The sequence below is a fragment of the Zophobas morio genome, unplaced genomic scaffold, assembly GCF_036711695.1.
Source record: "Zophobas morio isolate AGI-343-1 ecotype UQ-CSIRO unplaced genomic scaffold, CSIRO_AGI_Zmor_V1 ptg000044l, whole genome shotgun sequence".
Lineage (NCBI taxonomy): Eukaryota > Metazoa > Arthropoda > Insecta > Coleoptera > Tenebrionidae > Zophobas > Zophobas morio.
The window spans coordinates 7,216,003-7,233,947 of NW_026972149.1; the positions used below are offsets into that span (position 1 = coordinate 7,216,003).

A 17,945-nucleotide genomic window follows, 5' to 3' on the forward strand; every position below is an offset into this window, starting at 1 on the left:
TAGAATTAGAATGAAGAACAAACAATTAACAATAGATGACATGATTTCGTCATATTTGTAAACCAAGAAGATATTTAAGAAAATCAGAGGCACGAAAATCCAGATTTATTGTAAAACGAAATGAGGAAAAAGAAGACAAAGTAAAGAAAAAGAATACAATCTTAAGTGATTCGAGAATGAAAACTAGGAAAGAAAGAATTGTTGAGACGAGAGGTGAAGAAGAAGAAAAGATTGGAAGTAGTGTGAAGAATGAGGGAAAATGGGAAAAAAGGGTTCATAGAATTGGAAGACAAAGTTTTCTATTTGGTTGATTTTGAGGCACTGAAATCGTCAATATTTCGCATTAGGTCAAAACTTCTTTTGACCTAATGCGAAATATTGACGATTTCTACAATTAGAAACCAGAAACGACGATTAGACGTAAGAAAGAAAGTAAAAAGGAAGATAAAAATGGAGCAAAAAGACAATGACAAAAACAAGGAAGAGGAAACTAAAGCAATAATAAAAACGGAGAAAAAATTCGCATGGAAAACTTTCAAGTCAGAACTCCTCGCAAGATGTTGAAGATTTCAAGAAAGCCATTCTGCGTTAAATTCAGAGAGGATTTCTAGTATTAGAATGAAGGATAAACAATTAACAATAGATGAAATGATTTTGTCATATTTGTAAACCAAGAAGAAATTTAAGGCAGATCAGAGGCACCAAACGAGAAATACGAGAACGCAGACTTAATGAAAAACAAAATGAAAAAAGAAAAGACGAAAAGGAAGAAAAAGAACACATTCTTAAATGATTCGAGAACTAAAACTCGGAAAGAAAGGACTGTTTAGACGAAAGGAATAGAAGAAGAAAACAAACATTGGAAGTGGCGTGAATAAGAAGACAGTGAGAAAAATCGGACAACATAGAGGTGATGGAATTGGAAGACAAAGTTAAGAATTAGAAAGCAGAATTATAATTGTGCATAAGAAAGAAGACAAGAGATTAAAATTTTAATTCCATGGGGGATTGACGCAAACGTGATGTTAATAGGAGCGTTTGAGACTAGGAAATGTTCAAGAATCGAATATTCAGTATGAAAACAAAGAATCAAAAATTGAAAGCCGAAGTAGTGTGTATGAACTTAGATATAAAAGTTCCTGTAACTTTATGTACGTTTTGTCTAAGAGTTCGTGTGCTTTCCGGGAAGCCGTAACACAGCAAAACAATAAAATTAAGTCGTCTCCTTCTTAAAATAGTGTGTTCGAACAAGCGAAGATTCCCGGAAGTGTATCTAACGGTTGTATACAGTTTATAACCTTTGTAAGTCCGTTGCTCATTCATTCGGCGATTTTGATATAATAGATGCCGCCAGAGCATTTTAATGGGCAATTTATGCCATTCAAATGTGCACAAACCATTGTACCTCTTTTCATTGTCGATCTGATCAGTTCCATTAAGAATTTCTACGAGTGGCTTGAAAAGAAACGCTAGTTCGGTATGCGTTTCCTGCGCAAAATAATTCGACAAGTGCGTATTTGCTTAAAGAAAAATTTTAAAGCCAAACGAACGCCAGTGATGACAAAGTTGTCGTAAAAGGAAAGCGATTGCGTCTGCTGGAAGGTGAAATTTGCAATATCCTTGATTAGGTGCTTTCAAAGTTCATTTCGTCTTTGCGATAATTGGTTTGGTCACTTCAGGGAAGCCTGTGGGTAAGCAGGGGTCAATCGAATCCTTTATTCTGAGAAAGTCATAAAACATTTTCGCACAAGTTGGTTTAACGCTTATTTGGCACGAATTGAGATACGTGATATAGGATTTATGTTTTCATCGTAATCTATCTGTTCCAGTTAAGCCATGGTAAAGCTGGATTCAATAAACTACTTAACTAATTGATAACTACGGGTTGTTACTGTACGAAATCGTTGAATTGTAAGTAGTTTAGGGAATCGTCAATCGAACCCGTCTTAATTATAAATAAGGCTCGGATTACATACATTCAAAATTGTGTAAACAATGTGGGTTTACCATACACACAGTAAATTAATCCTAATACGCACAAATACGACTAAAGCATGTATAAAAATATTTTGCAAGGATCCTATTGTGCGTGCTAATTGAATTAGCGCGATTTCTGATGTTTGTCATGCTATATATACAAACAAGAATAAACTTGTTTAGTTGGCAAAAGCTTATACCATATAAAAACACAATTGTGGCACTGAAATAGTATGCAGCTGTACTAGTGTAAAGTATGCGAAGATGGTATCTCGCGGTGTGTAAATAATCCATGAACAAAGTCCCGTTGGTTTCGTTATATGTAAATGTTCAACAAACACAGACGTTGATATTAAAATTTCCAAAATATGCATTATTTTTTCACAAAATGCATTTTGCAGTAATTATAAAATGCGTGAATTCATCATAGACGCTGTTGTTCAACGAAAAGTTGATATTTTTCTTAAAATCTCGTTCGTGGTAGCGCGTTGAATAATGCATAAGAGCGACCATTAAATCCGAGATAAAATAAGCCGTAGCAGAACTTGATGTTTAAATTATATAATTAATCGCCAATTTGCTGGCCAAATTCGTCTCGAAAACATAATACGGATTTTATAAATGGAAAGTAACTACTTCTTTAAATTTAAAGAGGGATTATTATTCGAAAACAGGCCCGTCTCATTTCACTTAACTCGCTTTGATTTTTTAAAAATTCCTAAGTAAATTTATGCCGAAAGTTCACGAGAATTATCTTTAAAATGACGTGAGATAGCAATTAACGGGGAAATTTTTTATTGACTATAAAATGACGAAATTGGCTCTAGTTTTTTCCCTCCAATTTTCTCGTTATTTGTTCGGCGATCGACGTGGCCAACACGCTATTCATTAAAAGTAACGAATATTTTCATTTTTTAATGTAATGTACACCAACATCGCAAAAACTGTGTCGCGTAGAATAACGCTAATTGAAACGTATCGCATTTTAAGTAAAAAATATATATCAGGAAAGAATGTGAGGGGATAAAACACGTTAATAGAATTTTTCGGGGCGGATTTATTACACTGCGAGATCATAAACACCGCACTTTTGACCAAATCTCCTATTTATCTATTATTCTTACCACTCGTTATTACAAACTTACAAATTTAGCGCCAATGCGACAACAGTCACTCTATAATTGCATTGAACGTTCATAAATTTCAATGACACTCAAAACCTGAAGTGTATGGACTAGGTCAAAAAAGTCGTCGTTAGTCTTTCTTTTAATTATATTATAATAATGATAATTATTATTATAATAGCATTATATTTATAATATATTGGAGACACATAATCCACGGGAAAAAATTCCTTTGTCCGTGGTGTCACAAATATGTTTTGCACAATACAATGTACAAATGCCGTTTTTCTAATAGACAAACTCACTAGAAACACAGGCATAGCCATTCACATTTTGAATTATATTTCTGTAATCAATACGACATACTGAAAAATTCTAGTCGTGTGATGTCTAAATATTTGCATGACCTTTAAGACGTTCCCGGATGGGATACTTGAACGCGTAGTGTTGTTAATAATAATCTCCGGCCATAATAGCACGTTGCAAGTGTAATGAGGATTCCCTGTCAAGTTCAATTAAGTGTACACTGGACACAGGCCTTTGTAAATATTATTGCTTAATTGAATTGATAGTATGCCTACAGAATTGCCGCTTAATTTATACAATAATCGAATAATAAAGCCCTTTAGGGGCGGTCAGAGCTTATTTATAAATGAACGTGATCGAACGTGCAATTTTTCTCCGGTGACTGTATTCAGTTGTTACCGGGCACGAACAAAGTTGTTATTTTTTGAATAGTGGGGACTATATGTTATATTGACATAGTAATAACACGACCCGCAAGGTCTGGAAAATAAAATCTTTTCCTCGGATCTCTATCAGTTTTCGATCATCCATATGTGTCCACATATTTTATCGTAAATTGTGAACGTAATTTTGCAACTCTATCAACCGCCCTATCCACACCGATAAACCTTACTATTTTTGGCTATTTTCTAAAAATTCGACGAGTTTAATTTTCTTTAAAACGCTTTTATCGACATTTATTGTCGGTCACGCGTCGTTCACAACAGACTACTATCTACACTAAATTTCTGCTAAAAAACTCTCATCGATTTTGCACGATTTAACCCCACTAAATTTATTCTGCCTTGGAGATTAACGAGCTGTATTAAACTGGCGTACTATAACAACAACAACAATAATAATAATATGTAGAGTGACGATAAATAAAGCGATTCAGCGCATCAAGTAGTCGACGGTGTTCAAGTGAACATTTGTTGTACTACAACAAAAGCTGAATTTGCAGTCCAGCACGTGCTCGTTTTGGTGAGTTCGTAACGCGGCTTTTGTCTCGGTATTCGCAGTGACAACGTGAAACTGTTTTCACCGTTTCGCTTTAATAATGTAGATTAATATTGATTTAGCTAAAAAGCTTATGACATTATCGACGCGCACAATTGACGTATTTGACAAAAGAACGAAGAAATACACCCTGTTCTAAATTTGTATTAAGGCTGCTTGGTATAACGATTTGCATTGGTGAACGATGAGATGAGAAGATGAGCGACTCTATAACATACGAGATAAACGTATTCCTGTTGGAATAATCAAGCAGCCTCAGAGTCGAGAAATCGGGTCGTACACTTAAGCAGATTATTCTGCTTTGTTTTGTGTAAGTCAATTCAATAATTCGCCATTTGTAAAAAAGCTGCAGCGGTTAGAGACACCCAGGCTGATAAACCCATATAGTGTGAAATTAAAATCGCAATAATGATAATGACGCTGCGTCATAAAACCGATTATATGACGCTATACCCGTAAAATTGTTAGTGGCAAAATTTTGACTATCCAAGTTTTACAATTACTTCAATAAAACGCGAAGTTATCCAACTACATATCCGTTCGCAATTTTAAGTGAAATTCAGCTGCTGTAACAAATAAAAGTCGGAAATAATCAAAATTAACAAAACCCTAATTCTAGATTGCCCACAATATGAAAGGTTATGATGGTTTCATATCTGTATTTTTAAATCGTTTTTATTTCGGAGTCTGGTTTGAAGATTACACACAATATGAAGGGTTATGATGGTTTCATATTTGCATTTTACTGGTGTGTAAGTAATTGTCGGCTGTGGCATCGTAGTTTAAGCTACACATACACCCCGTATGAGAAAATCTGGATCCAGGCACAGCCCGCGTCGACTGTTTTTAAGAATAGAGAAACTCGTTAGAAGATTTGGGCGACTAGGCGGAGTAGAACATGAAACGTCTTGTTAAAAGAAGCTAGGATAGAACTTAATACCTATGGGAACGGGATGATTAAATTGTGTTTAATTTCACTTACAGCTGTATTTTTAACTTTAGTTGTTTGTTTCAGTTTACAACGTCGTAAATTGATCGGAGAGTCGCTTTTTCAAATTGATCGACTAAGTTGGTGAGTGGGTTAAATTGAGAAACTTTTACAAAATATTGGATAGAGCTGACCGGCATTAGACTTCACTATCTCCGTGCATTATTCGCGTCATTTGTTCTTGGAATTATCAAAGCAGAGGAAACTTATTGTTATTTAATTGAGCGAAAGTAACTCAAAAATGTAACATTTTTTCGTTCGAAGTCCATAACAAAGTTGCATGAAAAATTGGACGTCGTATGGAACAGGCGTTTCAGTTCGTTCTTGTGTTTTACTTTTACTCTATACGAGCAAAGTGTACGTGTTTGGTCCAAATCACTACGCCAGACTAGTTTTCCGGTTCGCTATTGATTTCGTTATTTTTTAATTTAAAGTCTGCCTCGTAAGATAGAATACTGAATAATATGTAAAATTTTACTCTGGAGGCATGTTGTTGCGCCCCTGTTTATTGCTATTGATCTGAAATTCAAATTGCGAGGATATAAGTTTCGTGCAAGCTCCTCTTCAATATTCCAAAACGCTAAGGGTTAGAAAACTTATTAAAAACACAAATACTTCAATAAACAGTATAACTTTGGCAACTTGGAGATGGCGTGCCATCAAAAAGTCAAACTCTGCTTTTTAATCGAATAAAGTCAACAACTAATCCTTACTTCCGTTTCACCGTGCTAGCAAAATTGAATCTCAAACTTATATACACTATTCACTCGAATTCGCGGGATCTCATCGTATGTCACGTCCAACAACTCCGAAGTTTTGTCTCTTTAAATTTTTCATTTTCTCGTCGAATGCAACGTAAAAGGGTATTACAAATTAAATCTAATCTGGTGGTACTTTTTATCAAGCGGAAAGGTCGTTTGAGCTCCAGGCAAACGCGCTTCCGGTTCCACACTTTTCCTACACCCTGTATGTGTCCTAAATGGCATTTCCTGTTACCAATATTGATTAGTTCTGTTTATAACGTAAATGTGGTTCGTTTTATATTACGAATCTTGTCGTAGTTTTATTACCGCGACAAATAAGCTTCACTTTTAAACAAGTTTTTAATCAAGTCCATAATAAGAAAATAATTAATCCGCAGCGGTAAACCACAATGAACTCTGGTGTCTGTTCCAGCCATCCGTATTAATTCAATTAAGCAATGTGTTCGGAAAAGCTTTAATAGAGCAATAATGTGTTGACGGTTTATAGGCAGTTATGGTCTTAGCTGGAGATTTTACGTCGTATCGAAAGCTCTTTGTGTTGCTGCGAATTTGTACTGCAGTCGAGATTTATCAGTTTCAGACCAAAATAAAATCTGTAAGTAAGTTACTGAAACTTAAAAGTCGATACCATAAGAGACGCCCTGGCACCATGTTTGCCAAACAGTTTCAAAATTATCGAAATGTATATGAACAGAAAGCAGGTTTCTCTTTCTCTCTTCGGTACCGATAACTCACGAAAAAGCATGAATATTTTAATAAACGCCTGCTTCTGGTGTTGCAAGCGCTGAGTTATCGTTTTCTGACGCTCTTTCTATTTATGTACGCTGTGTCTTGACGTATTAACAAAAAGCATTAAACGTTCGCTACAAATATCTGAATGGAACCACAAATTATTTTTTAATATTTTATTAAGTGCAAAGTTCACCCCGATTCATGAAAACCCACGGCCTTGGTGAAATAATAGATGACACTACGTGAATGTAATTAAGTGACGTCATCGTAGCAAGAAAGGGAAAAGTAGCGAACGAGATTCCAATACGAAGAATAAAGGATTAGCTCTTACCCATATATGTTCTTTAAGATTTCGTCATCGAGATAATTGCTGTTAATCCGGGAAAGCCCTGTAAATCTTATATTTCGTGCGGAAAAGTTGGCTACAGAGAAGGTCACGTCGTGCTACTATCGAATTTGCGCATTCTGCCTTTATCATAAAGCAGCTCTCGGTAATTAAACTCTTGTAATAAATTACAAGTATTTCACAGAGAGGCGCCAATGGTCATTACCTGGGAAAGATGACGTCCGTTTTCCTCTACTTCCCCCAGGTTATAAGTTTCTACCACTACAACAGAGAGAGAAGTTACGAAAATGGAGCCGTATATTAAGACAGAGAAAAGATTATTAAGTACATTCAGGCAAAGGTTAATTTATGTAAAAGTGGGTTTCCAACCTCGCTCATACATATCGGCTCTATTTTCAGATAAATAGACTTCGCGCTCTAAATTAAAAAAGCGTAATTATAAAAGATCTACACCGACGCTGCGACAGGTATGTTTACCTAATGAAGTCATTAAGAAGGATTAGGGTCCGTCCTAATTACTAATCTAGCAAGTTGGCCACAATCTGTCCTAATTACCGATTTGCTAAACCGTATATAATTTTTAGAATAAAAGAGGGACTATTTGGGGACACGTACACGAGCGGAAAGATCGTTAATTGATTCCAGTCAAACTAAACGGGAACTGCCAATGGGTATCAAAGGTTTCTTTCAAGCCGGAATTTTGCGGAAACAAGTACAAGCAAACGACGATCTTGCGCTTTTTCCTACGTGAACGCTTCTCCAATTTATATAAATGCTCAGTTTCATATTAGTTGGGCATTTTTCCCGACAGAATAAAAAATGTAACATCATTTACATAAAGAAAAGGAATACAACACGTGGGAGTTGTTTCACACGTGGAGTTTATTGAATGTAAAGCGGAACCCGTAGACACTCTAAATCTATAACGCTGCTGTCAAATAATTTCTAGAATGTATGTGCCTTCTAATTCAATACTTTTCAAAATTCGACTTCATCTGATATTCATCGCTTAAAGACGAGGGATGTTTTCGCTACGTTTCTTTGCTACCCAGTTGTAGTCACTTAACGTAAGCTGAAGAGACACAGGTTAAGTCAGGTCCACCAAATAATTAAATAACTGCACACAATATGAAGTGTTATGACGGTTTCATTTTTGTATTTTTAAATAGTGTTAATTCCGGGGTCTAGTTTGTCCTACAGTCCATCAAACTGGGCAGTCTAAGTGTTCACAACGATGACGTTAAATAAACAGATGAACCAAAATCCCGACTCAAGATTACACACAATATGAAGGGTTACGACGGTTTTATTTTTATATTTTAAATAGTGTTCATTCCGGAGTCTGCTTTAATCGACAGTCGATAAAATTTGACACTCCAAACGTTCACAACGATGATTTTAAATAAATGAACTAAAACCCTGATTGAAGGCTGCACACTATATGAAGGGTTACGACGGTTTCATTTTTGTATTTTAAATAGTGTTAATTCCGGAGACTGGTTTTTCCTAGTAGTACATCAAATTTGACAGTCCAAGTGTTCACAACAATGACGTTAAATAAACAAAACCCTGATTGAAGATTGCACACAATATGAAGGGTTACACGGTTTCACTTCTGCATTTTAAATAGTGTTCATTCCAGAGTCTGCTTTGAACTACAGTCGATCAAATTTGATATTCCAAGTGTTCACAACGATGATTTTAAATAAATAAATGAACTAAAACCCTGATTGAAGGCTCCACACAATATCAAGGGTTACGACGGTTTTATTTTTATATTTCAAATAGTGTTCATTCCGGCGTCTATTTTGATCTACAGTCCATGAAATTTAACACTCCACGTGTTCACAACGATGATTTTAAATAATTTTTGTATTTTAAATAGTGTTAATTCCGGAGACTGGTTTGTCCTACAGTCCATCAAATTTGACAGTCCAAGTGTTCACAACAATGACGTTAAATAAACAAATAAACCAAAACCCTGATTGAAGATTGCACACAATATTAAGGGGTACGACGGTTTCACTTTTATATTTTAAATAGTGTTTATTCCGGAGTCTGCTTTGATCAGTCGATCAAATTTGACACTCCAAGCGTTCACAACGATATTTTTAAATAAATAAATAAATGAACTAAAACCTTGATTGAAGGCTGCACACTATATGAAGGGTTATGACGGTTTCCTTTTTGTATTTTTAAATAGTGTTAATTCCGGAGTCTGGTTTGTCCTACAGTCCATCAAATTTGACAGTCAAAGTGTTCACAACGATGACGTTAAATAAAACCAAATCCTGATTGAAGATTGCACACAATATGAAGGGTTATGACGGTTTCATTTTTGTATTTTTAAATAGTGTTAATTCCGGAGTCTAGTTTGTCTTACAGTCCATCAAATTTGATAGTCAAAGTGTTCACAACGATGACGTTAAATAAAACCAAACCCTGATTTCAGATTGCACACAATATGAAGGGTTACAACGGTTTTATTGTTATATTTTAAATAGTGTTCATTCCAGCGTTTACTTTGATCTACAGTCAATCAAATTTGACACTCCAAGTGTTCACAACGATGATTTTAAATAAATAAATGAATTTTTAAAACCCTGATTGAAGACTGCGCACAATATGAAGGGTTACGATGGCAACTATTCATTTAATGTAATACAATGTCATAAAACTTTCACGATATTTGTTATAATATTAATTTACATTATATAAAAATATTTGGGGGCAAAGTTTTGTGTTCTTTAATAAAAACTTGGGGGAAAGTCGTTGTTGGGCGTATTTTCATCTTATAAAAACATTTACATGTTTCTGGCCTCAGGTGTTCAACTAATCAAGCATGACTGGAGTGGGCGTGCGTTGTTATCCCACTTTTGATGTTAAAAAACGTGCATTCGTCGATTTTTTTTAGCTTGACGAGAATAAAATAATAAAATGTCAAACAAAAGAAAAATGTTGAGATGTAGTACATTCCGACGTATGTTAAATTCGGGACGTGGTGTGCCGTCGCAGGTAAAATAAACATTGCTACATTTCAGTTCTTATTAAGCCGTCTATCTTATAAAGCATATGTGGCAATAGTGGCGCCCATCACTAAACTTTACATGTAGTTTAGTCTTGGCAGCTATTTAAATGTAGACCGAGCTCGTTGGTGGAATGCGATAAACATTGCTACTGTCAGCAACAAGGGAGGAAGAGACCCTATTAAATACCGTTCTGCACTTACATTACTTCAGCTCACCAATAAATAAACAGGCCACGTGATAAATGAGTCTCCCTAATGCCGTTTAAATTACAGACTATTATTTATTATATAAGCATTTGTTCGGCAACGTGAGCTCCTCACTTAACTTTTTTATTTGGTTCAAATTTAATTAATTCGATCGGTTTTAGCCCAACTAAATTAATATTAATTACTTCTCAGAATAATCCGTTTAATCAGCCCAGCCACACTTTCATTCTAATTACGGCGAGGTTGTCATCTGGTTAAATAAATAACAGAAAATTAAAATTTGCGGAAGCTGTACAGAGAAATCTAAAAGCATCCGGATAATCACACTTTTTGTTAAAATATGTACTCTTAAAATTGTTTTACCGCACATAAATCTGTCTTCGCTTCACGAGAGTGTCACGATGGTTGTTCATAAATCATCATTTTAGAAATTAGGGAGATCATAAATTTTTCGCCTAATTAGCTGATTCGAGTCGGAAGGGTTTGCCAAAAAATACGGTAGCTTTTCGTTATGAACCTACTATACACAAATACACGTAGATTCCACCCGAAGTACCAAATGGCGGGGTATATGTCAATACGCTCAGTGTGATGTTATTAAAATCCAAATTCAGCCTGCTCCTTGCTAATCCCTTAATGACATGACCAGGGGTCTCTAATGTTGACTTTATCAAGTGGGTTCAACCTAATCATCAGCGATTCCACTTTTGATCCCCGCGGATTAAAAAACACTCAAGTTTAAATCAAGGCACATCTCTCTTTACACTCATTTTACTTCCACATAGACGTAAATGTATCTCGAGAAAATGTACGTTAATCTAAACATTTGGTTTGTGTTATGTTTTACTTTCATGTTTTTGGTGTAATTAATAAAAGAGGCAAATGGGGATGTTGTTTGCGCTTTGAGATAATCAACCTTCTGCAGAATCAATATGAATTTCTACTGCCAGCGATATGTAAACTAAGAGGAAAATACCGTAATGACTCCCACTAACCTACCGCCCTGTAATCGTTAATGGAACCACTTTTATACCTTATGTATACTTTAGCGCTTCAAATAAAATAAAGAACGAAAGAACACAAAACTTCGCTTTTTCTTCAACTCTCAAGAGGTCGAGTTCAAGCATTGGATAAAAGCGAAGAACACGTCACTCGCTAAATAACAACACGGTGATCACACTACACGACAAATGTCAAACTACAGGGCGCTGCAATTGTCGGAGTTCAGCGCCAACAAAAACAACACAACACTTTTGAAATAAAACGACCTAATATTGATTCCAGGTGAATATTATTATTATTACTCCGCACAAATGGTAAAGTCGCGTTCCACTCACAGTTACCCTAACACACCTAAAAAATTCCCATTTCGTCACTCCAGCGCAAAGTGTTTATTCCTGAAAGTGTGAATATTCGCTCGATTGCGCGGCCACATGTCGAAGGACCGATGTAACACAGCTTGCGAAGTCAAGATATTCGCCGGAAAAGCATTCTGGTTTCCCCACATACAATTTTCAATCGAAATAATACATTTTTAAAAAGGTATGCAGCCGCAGTCAAAAATTACTCACTACTACGATGTCTATTTTCACCATCTTGCGTGAGATTATTATGTTTCCGCTAAAAATAGCATTTAAAAGACACTTTCTGCGAACAAACATTTTTATTAATGGCGAAGATAAATTTCATCATTTTACAAATCCGGCCATAATCTGGTGAGCGTACATAATTATATTTATTGGGATCGTGAAATTTTTATAGGAAATACTGATGAACGAGCAAGGAAGAATAAACAAAAGACTCCTCACTGATTCGACACGAATGTAAACATAATTGGAAATCCGAAGCTTGTCTACATTTTCACTTAGTAATAAAGCGCATCGTTGTTTATTTTTTACCGAATTTACGCTAAATGGGATTTACTCTTATCGATTTCAGTTTATTTTAAAGCAAGATTAATTAATTCGTACCGATATTGATCTCTGTATATGACAGAATTTACTTATATACCTAGATAATTAATGTTGACGCGGTAGAGGTTACCGCTTGAACAAAAGATTAGTAGCAAACATGCAGTAATGAAGTAAACATTTTAGCTTTACGCTGTTTGTAAATACGGATTCTGGCATCAAACAAAACTAAATTTACATATTATTATTATTAATATTATTAAAGTGTAGCCGATCTTGATATAATTTTTCATTTGAGACACAGAACCGCATACCCGCATTTTTCAAACAAAGCTAATACGATTAAGGTGGGGGACCCTCATACTATAACCACAATGTGTTACAGCCTGCCACTAATGAGTATACATTGTAGTGAACTTACCTACATGTTCATAACTCACGTTTCTATGAAAAATAAAACCCTACAGTACACAGCACTGATTTGCCTGTAGGATTCCTTCTGTGTCATTTTCAACTTTTGCGCAGTTATTAAAAGCTCCCAAGCCACAGGAAGCGAAATTTACGGTATTTCGCTTCGGTCAGATTCATTATGGAAATAAAGTGTACATTATCACATATAACTGTGATGATTTAACTGAAGGTAGAACAAAATTTCCGCGTCAACTCATTAAAAACAGACACCCACGTTAAAAACTCTAATCTAAAATTCATATTTTATTGCTTCTAGTTAACGTAGTTTGGTCCTCAAAGAACGAAAATCTGTGCGTTCGTATAATATTTTTTCCGAGATGGCGAATGTAGCACAAGTGTAGCAAAATTACATTACGTAAAAGCTGTTACCTGCTTTTATTTAAACTTGTCGATTTGAGAGCGTCTTCAATCTGCCGTAGCACGTTACAAAATACAGATGGTCTATAGGGAATATTCTTAAATATTTTAAAGTAAAAGCATCTGCTGAAATATTAATTACTAAGTTACTATGCCTGTGGCGGATTATTAAAAGATAGAGTAGCTGTATAAACAGTGACACTACAAGTATAAGACTCTTGTCTAGAAAATTGCAAATTTAATAAAGTTATAACACGCTACTTAATCAATTGGTCAGATTTTGTACACTAACACAAGTATTACTTCCTAGTCTATACCATACCTGCGGCTCCTCCACTACTTCATTCTCTACCGGTAGACTCTAGAAGTCAATTAGAAATGATAAAGAAGCCGCAGGTAAAGTGTCGGTTAGGAAATAATCAGCGCAATATGTGAGTTGGTGCCGTGACCAGTATCTAAAAAACTCAACACGCTTTCAAATCAGCTGTTTCTCTGGACGTCATACTTTTCTGTGTCAACTCTAGATGTCATTATTTTTTGTCTCTTAATCTAGCATTTAAATCACCTACTATTAAAATTGTTCGTGTATTTTGATTTAAGGTAAATGTTGTTCGTTTATATTCGGTTCGTAGGTCACTGTAGCCGTCGCTCACAGCACTGAAACATAAAACGGTTGTTTGTGTCAAAGGTGGTGGTCAAAGTATACTCAGTTCCACCTTTGAAAGAAGGATTAAAAAGAAATCGAGTGTCGCTAAAACCTGTATCTCCGCGAGTATTCCCTTTATTCTAAAACGATTGTTTATCTCAGTTCTTTTATTGCGAGTTTAGAAGCTCTTTGTTAAAGTAAAAATCCCTCCGATGAAGTTGCCATCTTACTCACCGTTTGTTAGAATTTGTCTGGAGAAAAACCGCTCCATATATCATAAGGTTTGAAGTCCCATCAGCGAGAGTTAGTATTCGCTGAATAGATTTTGGCTTGATAAATGGTGCGTCGTCTAAGGCTAAGTTGAGCGAATAATTTGTTTATATAAAATTGCAGCTCTTGGAGACGGCGTCATTTGCAATTATCCTCGTTCGTGGCTTCCATGCTAAATGCCGAGATCTTGTTCGGAGTACAAATCGAGGAAACATCGGACTATTGCTGCCGCGGACAAACTATTAAAAGACGCTCAAAAACACAAAGACGCGCGTTTTAAACCAGATGGTGTCTGCGGAGAGTCGTCTGAGTTTCAGATAAGTCGCTCACCTTTAACATTTAATCGACTTTCTACGATTTCCGTATACGGATTGAGTGTTAGGGAGCAGCGTCGTGTTCTATTAAGTTTCCAGTAGCGACCGTTAAGTAAACCCATCGGAAAAGGGAAGCACCTGATTTTTTACTCTACTCGGGCATAATTTTACTTGCTTCCTGAAAATTGACCCTACTCATATTTTCAATCTGTTCCATCTTAATAAATAAACATGGGAACTGGATTTTCAGATAGGCGATGATATTATCAAACTTTACCGCTTCCCGGACGAGATAAATTCGAACAGTACACAAAAATTCGAACGGGCAGGTCGTAAAAATGTATCGCAAGCGATAAATAAATTTGACCTTGGAAATAGCCACCTTTTCTACTCAGCGTCACCCTTTCTACTAGCCAAATTTTAAATATTAATTATTCAGTTGTTTATTGTTCACCGGCTTAGAGTTTTCCGACCACGCAATTACGTCGTTGAGGTATGGATAAGTTCGACCTTGAGAGTAAACACACTTTCTAGCAACCACTTATAAAATGTTAATTATCAAGCTGTTTACTGTTTGCGAATTTTCAGCCCCTAAAATTACTTCGTTGTTAATACAGGAATACAAAAAACCTTTGTTGTGGCCTCTATAAACTGGTCCTAGTTAAGTTTAAGCTATAAATTGGGATAATTTAGGTTATTTATAGCCAGTTCACCTTGAATGTTTTCGACACTTTATGTACACGAATTGAGATTTGTGTCTCTCATAATCCAATTACATATGTCCGGTATTTATGGTCCCCTTCAGTTCGAGTGTGTTTACAACTTGTTTTGTTCGTGTGGTCCATCTTGTGTTTGTTTTATTGATTCGTTGGCTACTTCTCTATATTAGACACAAAATGGAAATGTCGTTTAATGATCAATTCATTCTCAATTTCCGAGAAAGTCCGTAGTGGAGCAGATGAAATGTCAAATGAAATTAAGACCAGTCTTGTGATTAAGTTGACGTAGAACACGATGAATAAGGATTTTCGCGGAATTCTTAATTTTTTCAATACGCAGCTTTCAGGATTTGAAAAATTGTGGAGTTTATGGTAATCTCGAGAATTCTTAAGCTCATAACAAGCTAATGGTATTGACTCGAACCGACAAATTTTTCCTTTCAGCTCACAACACGCACTTATTAAAAGTTGTGCGGGGCGAAACGCTGCGTTCTCACGTTGGACTAATCCTACCCAACTCAAACTTGTAATTACTTATCAAGAATTTTAAACGACGCACTATTAAATAGAAACTAGAGTAAGCGTTCTATTATAGTGTAATTTGCACACACTTAAGTAAGTTAAATTTGGTGCCATCGAGACAATATAACCTGCAATTACTAATCAATTATAATCTATATGCAAACTTTTGGTTGAATCTGCGTTCAAAACAAAAGAGCGGTAGCGGATTTGCGACTAATAACAAAAGCACAAACAGTGGGTGACGTCATCAAGAGTGCAATATCGAGACTCCGACAATAGAGTTGGCGCGTCTGCGACGACAATTTACAAATGTTGCCCATCGCACCGTAACGTAGCCGTAACAACCCGAAGTACATATTCATTATCAAGTCCGCTCCAGACCTGTCCTTTTGTCTTTTATAAATATGCTGCTAATGTTTTAAAAGATTCATTTCCTTCCAGTGCGCTGGTGGGGTGTCGGCTGATATGACCATGTGCGGTTGGCGCCATTTGCGATTAAAATTGCTGGCGTATAAGAGAGTCTCTAACGAATCCGTTTGTTGCAGATCTGCGAATGAATGAGGATTGGAGGCATTTAGCAGGGGATGATCGTGCTCCAACTGCTGCTTGCGCTCCTGCTGTATTCCGCAGAGGGCGAGACGCAGGACTTAGGTCCCGTAAGTGTTCCCGGCGACATCATCCTGGGCGGGCTGTTTCCCGTGCACAAGAAAGGGGACAGGACGGCGTGCGGCCAACAGATCTACCATCGGGGCGTTCAAAGACTCGAAGCGATGATGTTCGCAATCGACCGCATCAACAGCAATCCTCGCATTCTCCCTAACATCACTCTCGGTGTCCACATCTTAGATACTTGCTCGAGGGATACTTACGCGCTCAATCAGAGCCTTCAGTTCGTCAGGGCTTCAGTCAACAACATTGACACTTCCTCTTTAGAATGCGTCGATCACTCCATTCCCAGACCGAGAAATAACTACTCGGGACCAGTCTTCGGAGTGGTGGGCGGCTCCTATAGCTCCGTTTCTCTACAAGTAGCTAACTTATTAGGTATTTACGAACATTCACCTAGTTATGCGCTCAAAAGGCACCTTTCGACGTGTTATTGCCCGAAGCGGAGCAATTTCGCGCTACAATTAGTCTCTCAACCGACCAAATAAAACTATTTCAATTCCAAAGTAACGTCGAAAACATGTTGTTCGGTGAGACGCAAGTTTCAGTAATTTGTGCTGGTTTTTCGTACTCCATTCTATTGTCAGTCTGGAAGCTACAACGTCGAATATAAAAGTGCCTTCAGGGATATGCCGACTGTCATCCACCAATCAACATCACAATTTCAATAAATCGTTACAGTTGGTGCCGCGACCAGTATTACAAAGTCATTATTTTTCAAAACGTCCATATACATTTACAAACACGCCTTATTACAAAACAATGTTCAAACTTTGTACCCTTAAGCGATTTCCTATGCGCATCCTGGTCACGGCACCAACTGCCACGATCCATCTCCGACTCCTCGAAACGCGACTACATTTCTTTACCTTGCCTCTCTTATGTCTCTCTTTTCGTTACATTTGTCTCCTTCTATGTCTTTATTACACGCTACCTAACACCGAAAGAGTTTCCTTTGGCGCACACTTAAACTGTTTCTCGTTGGTCTAGGTCTCTTTCACATTCCTCAAATATCACCAGCATCGACAGCAAAAGCGTTAAGTGACAAGACTAGATTCGAATATTTCGCTAGAACAGTTCCTCCGGACACTTTTCAATCTAGTGCGTTAGTGGACATTGTTAAAAGTGTAAACTGGAGCTACGTTTCTACCATATACTCGGAGGGGTCGTACGGAGAGTATGGAATTGAGGTATTTCACCGAGAAGCACAAGAACGAAATGTTTGTATAGCGACAGCCGAGAAAGTTCCAAGCACAGCTGATGACCACACCTTTGACGCCATCATCATGAAACTAAAGAAAAAAGTCAACGCGAAAGGGGTTGTGTTGTTTACTAGAGCGGAAGATGCGAGGTAAGTGCGTCTTATTATTAGTATGCACCAAATTGGTGCCGTGACCAGTATACAAAAACCGATTTTCCTTGTCTAGTTAAAGTAATTAGATCTAGTAAGTTACACGTTGTTGTAAAATGAGATATATAGCTACAAAAACCCTACCGCTCTATTAGACAGGGGTGCCAACCACCGCCTAGTGACAAAAACTACAAATAAACTTTGGTGTTCTGTCGCTAGACCATAAGATGAAAATAAACTTAAAACTC

General features: G+C 36.6%; 1 protein-coding gene across 6 annotated transcripts in view; it reads left to right on the forward strand.

The window, feature by feature from the left end:
- LOC135141450 (metabotropic glutamate receptor) overlaps positions 1-17,945 on the forward strand; it is a 72,267-nt gene that overhangs the window by 40,270 nt on the left and 14,052 nt on the right. For 2 of the 6 annotated variants that reach the window (XM_064072551.1, XM_064072556.1), the window contains exons 1-3: positions 1,445-1,691; positions 16,226-16,724; positions 17,337-17,697. In XM_064072551.1, coding sequence (XP_063928621.1) covers positions 16,265-16,724; positions 17,337-17,697 — 821 coding nt within the window. In that variant the 5' untranslated portion in view covers positions 1,445-1,691; positions 16,226-16,264. Of the gene's footprint in view, positions 1-1,444; positions 1,692-5,421; positions 5,479-16,225; positions 16,725-17,336; positions 17,698-17,945 lie in introns of those variants that run through there. The other 4 variants (XM_064072552.1, XM_064072553.1, XM_064072554.1 and 1 more) reach the window with 4 other exon arrangements.